The 6,853-nt window shown below is 47.8% G+C and overlaps 1 protein-coding gene across 1 annotated transcript; it reads left to right on the plus strand.

Annotated features, from left to right (window-relative positions):
- The first annotated feature begins 1,701 nt into the window (after positions 1-1,701).
- On the plus strand, positions 1,702-6,281 carry RPL27 (ribosomal protein L27). The gene is made up of 5 exons (XM_035137149.3): positions 1,702-1,739; positions 3,425-3,507; positions 3,917-4,086; positions 4,276-4,386; positions 6,194-6,281. The coding sequence occupies exons 2-5, from the start codon at positions 3,427-3,429 to the stop codon at positions 6,240-6,242; spliced, it is 411 nt and encodes a 136-aa protein (XP_034993040.1). The 5' UTR covers positions 1,702-1,739; positions 3,425-3,426; the 3' UTR covers positions 6,243-6,281.
- Positions 6,282-6,853: the final 572 nt, after the last annotated feature.

Below are 6,853 nucleotides of genomic sequence, written 5' to 3' on the forward strand. Positions count from 1 at the left end.
GTGGTGCTTGCTGAGGAAACATTCCACAAGGGAGGGTGTTTGAAAAAGGGTAAGAGGATCCCAGCTCTGCTGGCAAGGGGTGACATAACTGGGATCCTGAGCCCAACGGGAGCAGCAGAAAGAATGTAGTTGGTCAAGGGAGCCGTGGACTCATAGGTTGAAAAACCTCTGTGATAGACCATTTGGGACACTTGTAACTTGCAGTCTGTCTTCCCGTGACAAAAATCACACAGTGGATACACTGCATCTTTTTCAAGGACAAACCGCTTCTCTATCACTGCATTGTCAACAAATTGGAATTACAGAACGCTTCAGAAATTGGAACGTTTCAGGTTTCGAATGCCAGCAACCAGGAAGTGAATGCTTCTGTTTTCGAACGTGCCTCGGAAGTCGAACGGCTTCCAAGGTGCGTTTCCCCATTTTTTCAATGGATTTTGCCGACTGGCAATTGCGCCTTGGTTGTCAAGTGTTTCAGAAGTTGAACAAACGGATTACGTTCGACAACAGAGGTTCCACTGTGGTACAAAAAGGAAAGGCAGTCTTCTCTGCCTTTTACAAGCAGCGGTGGAAGTCTCTCTGCTGGCATCTTGTGGAGAAACTTCAGCTGTTGCAAGCCTTCTTTACAGACCCTTTGTGTTTTTATTTCCATCTGTTGGAGAAGTTGTGGAAGACATCCACCCAATAAGACTGAAACAGTCCTTTTGTAAAAGAATAAAGTAGTCTCTGCAGCTTGGCTGCCAGCCTCATCATATATTTATCTAAATCTAGAAATGAACTACAAACCCCATCACACACTACAGATGTTACATGAGTCAATTGCAAGCTTATATTGGGCAGGCTAAAGGACAAAGTCGTCCCAAGGCAGCTTACAGAAGATAATTAGCTATATTATCTTCTGTATATTATAAACTGTGTTTCCAAATGATTTACGGGACAGCATCCTTTGCAATGCTTCCGGTCCTTTAATGATCTTCCTGTTTTTGCCTATGCACCTATAATGCAAATACTGTAGCTGTGCTTATCCACTGGGAGTTGTTCCTAGCCCTCACATGTTTCCGCATACTGGTTCGACTTCCCACCTTGGATTAGCGTGAAGCTACATCAACATTACATTACAAAATCGTTCAGCCCAGACACTGAGGTCCAGAACCTAATACGGTACAGTACTACAAAGCGGGGTGGGTAGAAAACAACTCTAATTAGCCTGAAGCAGGGTGCATTTTTTAGTTCAAAAAATCCCCACTCACAAGATATACACATTGGGTTTCATCAAATGCAATTTGACTGAAGTTGCCCCATCTCGGTCGCAACTACACGCAGAAGCCTTATGACCCGTCCATTAACTGCGGGGCTCTTTGAAATGTTAAAAACCACCCTGTGATCTTCGGATGAAAGGCGGAATATAAATTTAATAATCATAATAATAGAATTAGAAGCAATGCATTTGTTGGTGCTGTCGGTACCCCCCAATCATAAAGCATCTCCGAATCCCCGGATCTCTTCATTGTTTTCTGCAGCTGGCAGCTCTCACTCCCGAGCTGCGGGAGAAAGGGAGGGGGAAACCCAAATTTAAGAACTCGGCGTGTGCTAGTCTGTCACTCGCGTAACTCTGTTTATTCAAAGCTCTACGTTCCAGAAGTGCGCCTGCGCAGCCCAGGCCGCCGGGGCAGCGTGAAAGGCTGGCGGAAGCGAGCTCTCTTTCCTCTTCCGGTGTGGGTGCCATCGCTGCCGCAGCTCCAGTAAGTTGAGGGGAAGCGGGGTCTTTGGCGCAATCCGTCGCCATCCTCTCGGGCCGGTTGGGAAGCCGCAGTGCTGAGGTGGTCGGGGGGCTGGGGTGACTCTGCCCTACCGGGATGGGATCTGGGGTGACTCTGGGGGTCGCCCAAGGCTCAGTCTTGTCGGTGCTCGTCTTTCTCGGATGGGAAACCAATACTTTAATGCGGGTCTCTGGGGATGGAAGGCCTTTGCTTCTCCCTCCCTCTCTGCCACCCCATTTTTATAAAGCTTTACTGTATCTTGTAGCGGGGGCAGTTTGGAGGGTTTTTCCCCATTCAAGCGGCATATAAGGTTTTATGAAACAAATAAAACGCAGGTCTCTCTTCAAATAATTTCCCCATACTACTGCTGTTCTGTGTGCATTTCGTATGAATGTTACGGTATTTATTGAATTTGTATACCGCCATTCACCCTAGATCTCCCTAAAGCTTCTTCCCACAAACACATTTCAGGTGGTAAATATTAACACACACACAAGGTCCTGTGTAGCTTTCTCCCCTTACTTGCACCCTCTGATTTTGTTGAGTGGGATTGGGGTGTTTTAAGACACCTGCATGATGTGGTCGTTAAGGGTGTGTTCGACTTACTACCTGGGAGATCTGGGTTCAGATCCATGCCCCCCTCCCATAGCCATGAATTTCACTGGGTGGCTTTGGGCCCAGTCGTTGTGTCTCGGCTTGATCCACCTGGCAGGGTTGTGAAGATAAAGTAAGGGAGGAGGAGAATCACATTTGCCAGCTTGAGCTCCTTGGGGGAAAGCTGGTCTGAGAGTATTATATAAATAGAATTAACAAGACCATAGGGCCTATGCATACACATGTATATAGGACTATATGGAATAGGAAAGGAAACTGTCACCACTGCTGAGAGCTCTCTGTATCCTAAGTTAGGAAAAGATTAGTTAGTCCTTGGCTGCCGCCACCCCAGAGTAATCCTGCATATTCATTAATTTTTTTATTTTTATACCATCTTTCTATCTTACAATACTCAAGGCCAGACATCCCCAAACTTCGGCCCTCCAGATGTTTTGGACTACAATTCCCATCATCCCTGACCACTGGTCCTGATAGCTAGGGACCATGGGAGTTGTAGGCCAAAACATCTGGAGGGCCGCAGTTTGGGGATGTCTGCTCAAGGCAGTTTACCAGCTGAAGAAACAAAAAATGTACATCTTATAACAATCTAATGCAATACAAAAATGCGGTAATAAAACAACTTTAAAATAGGCAACCTACATCAAAAAAGTAACATTCAACAATCATTAGAATAGTATTACATAATAATAATAACAGCAACAACATATAAAAGTTAAACAGAAATCCACTCAACGGTTACAATAAATACCGTAATTTCTAAACTATAATCAATGAAACAATGGCAAGCCACAGTACATAAAATAATACAATACAAATTGAGAAGCAGAGACTAGAGGGTGGAGCAAGGCAGGTGGAAGGAGGCCTTGCCCGACGAAGTCTCTCCCCCTCACAGTTCTTCCTCCAGGCACAGCTTCCTTATGAGGAATATACTATGCTGTGCATACATATTTTGCCCATGTATGAATTTTGGAGAATGTTAGATTTTCAAATAGTGATGTGCAGGGATATGTCATGATTGTGTTTGTTTACATTGTTCTTCCTCTCCTTTTCAGAGATGGGCAAGTTTATGAAACCAGGGAAAGTAGTCCTTGTCCTTGCTGGGCGTTACTCCGGACGCAAAGCTGTTATTGTTAAGGTGAGAAAGTTGGACCTTGAGGAAAATGTAGGCAGAAATTGCTGGCAGATGGAGGAATAAGGTCTAATCTCTCTAGGCTGCTGTGATTGCTGATGTGGTAGTAAATTGCTCTTTATCCTTGAGTCCAAAACAGTGGAAAATATTTGGTGTTACCTTTTTGGCCACACAGCTAGAGCTCTTGGAGTGGCTTGCAAAACTGAACAAAAGAGATTGTTATCAATTAATAAAGTGAGATCATAAGCCACAGAAGGCAGCGTAAAAATGCCATCATAACATTTGGTTGCAGTTCCCCATTACAGCAATGAAATTGCTTTTGCCTGTTAATGTGCCACTGAATCTTTGTTCAAGGTAGTTAGCTGCATGCTAACTCTACTGTGCCTGATCCTTCTAACGAACCTCTTTCATACAGAATATTGATGATGGCACCTCTGACCGCCCCTACAGCCACGCTCTGGTAGCTGGCATCGATCGCTACCCACGCAAAGTGACAGCAAGCATGGGCAAGAAGAAGATTGCCAAGCGTTCCAAGATAAAGTCCTTTGTGAAGGTCTACAATTACAACCACTTGATGCCTACCAGGTGAGTGAGGAGCTTGATAAAGATATGCAAGAGGAAAGGAAAGTGGGAGACTTTCCTCTGTCCTTCCAGTACAGTCAGCATTGACTTTTCTGGGTCCCTGCCTTTGGGCATTTAGGGGAGGCCAGGTGACAGGGCAGAACTGCCGTCAGACCTATAACCCCCCTTACCCCTATTGTGTCTTTTGCCTAGGTACTCCGTTGATATTCCCCTTGACAAGACCGTTGTCAACAAGGATGTCTTTAGGGACCCTGCGCTGAAACGTAAAGCTCGGCGGGAGGCCAAAGTGAAATTTGAGGAGAGGTGAGTCTTCAGGAAAACACATCCACTTTGGGGGTGTCGTGACTTGTGGCCAGATACTTTTTATTACGTGTGTATCCAGGTGCTGTGGTCTAAACCACTGAACCTAGGGCTTGCTGATCAGGTCAGCAGGTTCAAATCCCCGCGACGGGGTTAGCTCTCGTTGCTTGGTCCCTGCTCCTGCCAACCTAGCAGTTTGAAAGCACATCACAGTGCAAGCAGATAAATAGGGAAGGTAAACGGCGTTTCCGTGCACTGCCCTGGTTCGCCAGAAGCGGCTTAGTCATGCTGGCCACATGACCCAGAAGCTGTACGCCGGCTCCCTCGGCCAGTAAAGGGAGATGAGCACCGCAACCCCAGAGTCGTTTGCGACTGGACCTAATGGTCAAGGGTCCCTTTACCTTTTATCCAGGTGAGCATAGAGAGATGTGCTTCACCTGTAAAGAGCAGCAGACTCTGGGCCATCATCCCTGGGTTTCCCACATCCTAAGCCTTGTCACCTAGTCCAGTGTTCCTCAGACAGTGGGCTGGGACCTGCAGCAGCCTTTGAACTGCTCTAGGCTCACTTGTCAGCTCTGCCCCCTAGCCATGTCATTGCCTTTTTGCTGAACCAATGCTAGCCTCAGCCACACCTTGCATGCTGAGCAAAGGTGTCTAGAAGACAAGGGGGAGAGAAGGAAAGTAGATAGGTCTCCCTCCTCGGATAGGAACGAGCCAGAGGAGGTATTGAACAACGTTAGAAAGTGAGGCAGTGGGGGCTGGTACATTAGGGCAACAGAAGCACTGGCCCATCAACCTCAGCTAGCCCCTGCCTGCCTCCTTTGCATCCAATTCAGGGGGTGGCACCCCCCCCCCCATCTGCTTCCTCCTCCATAGTCCTGGTGTTGCGCATTGCAGAATTCAGCAGGAAGGAGGGTGGGCACAAAAGTTGGCTCTGGCAGTGTGGCCCTTTCCACTCCCAATGGGCATCAGACACTGCTTCCTTTTGAGCAGCCTCTCTGGATATGCATGTCGATGGAATGCTGCCTAAAATGGATCCGAGTTGCCTTAGCTTAAGGGAAACTGAACTGTGGAACTCCTTGCCACAAGGAAAACACTGGCATTTAGCAATTTTCAGAGGTGGAGAGAGATGTCAGTCATTGCCAGTTGATCCTGCAAAAATGCTCCTGTTTTGTGACTGGAGGGCCTCAGTAATTTTTAGTTTTCTCAAGTGGGCCCTTGTAGAAGAAAGTTGGGAACCCCCTTGGCTACCTAGTCCACTGCACACATCAGCTGGCGGGGGCCTTGTGGTTTAGGTTATGACATCCTTCTTGTACTCTGGGCAATTTGTATCTCGTTTGAGGCTAGGCCAGGGGTCCCCAGACTTACCGGCGTTTGGGCCGGTTCCCACCGCGCCGATCGCGCGGCGGGCCGGAGGACGGGGGGAGTGCGCGCCTGTGCGGGCCGGCGGGTGGGGGAGTGCGCGCACGGGCGCTTACTGGCGCAGCGGCACGCTTCCAGGGTGGAAAAAGCACCGAAAATCCATTGTGCGCATGCGTATGGGCCTCCCCCGACCCGGAAGTGCACCAGAAATGACCTCTTCCGGGTCGGGAGAGGCCCATACGCATGCGCACAAAGGATTTTCGGCGCTTTTTCCCCGACCCGGAAGAGCGCTGCGCGCCGTAAGGGCGGGCGGCGAGGGTCGTCGTGGGCTGGATTGGCAGGCCAATTGGGCCGCATCCGGCCCCCGGGCCGTAGTCTGGGGACCCCTGGGTTAGGCTGCTGTTCACATAATGATACTAACAGGAGATCTTTGTTCATTCTCTTTCAGATACAAGACAGGCAAGAACAAGTGGTTTTTCCAGAAGCTCCGATTCTGAGTGGCATGCATTTGCATCAATAAATATTTTTGAAAAGTCCATTTTTCCTCATTCTTTATTGTAAACACCCTCTTGTGGATTAATTGGGGGAATGGAGGGAAGAGAAGTAAAACACTATGGGTCTGTGAAAAATCTTGTTGTGGCATTGTAAGAAGAGCCGCAGGATCAGACCGCAGGCCCATCTTGTCCAGCATTCCATTCTCACAGTGGCCAACCAGATGCATGTGAAGACCTCCTTCCTGGGAGGTTTTTAAGCAGAGGTTGGATGGTCATGGATGCTTTAGCTGAGATTCTTGCATCGCAGGGGTTGGGCTAGATGATCCCTGGGGACCCTTACAATGCTATAGTTCTGTGATAAGCCCAGAAGCAGGACATTAGTACAATAGCAGTTATGTAGACGTCACTGCTCAGGAGAAGGCTTTTTTAGGCAACTGCATGAAAAAATAAGGTATTATTACTCCCCACATAGGAACTTTTAACTTAGAGTGATGGTTTAATTGTAGGAACAGTTTTCAGGGTCCCACAATGTGTTGATCTTCATACATAACCCACAAAACAGGTTTTGTGTACTTTGCATTGCTTTTCTTTTGCCACCAGCTTGAACCAAGATC

The sequence above is a fragment of the Zootoca vivipara genome, chromosome 12 (assembly GCF_965207765.1).
Source record: "Zootoca vivipara chromosome 12, rZooViv2.hap1.1, whole genome shotgun sequence".
In the NCBI taxonomy this organism is placed as follows: Eukaryota; Metazoa; Chordata; class Lepidosauria; order Squamata; family Lacertidae; genus Zootoca; species Zootoca vivipara.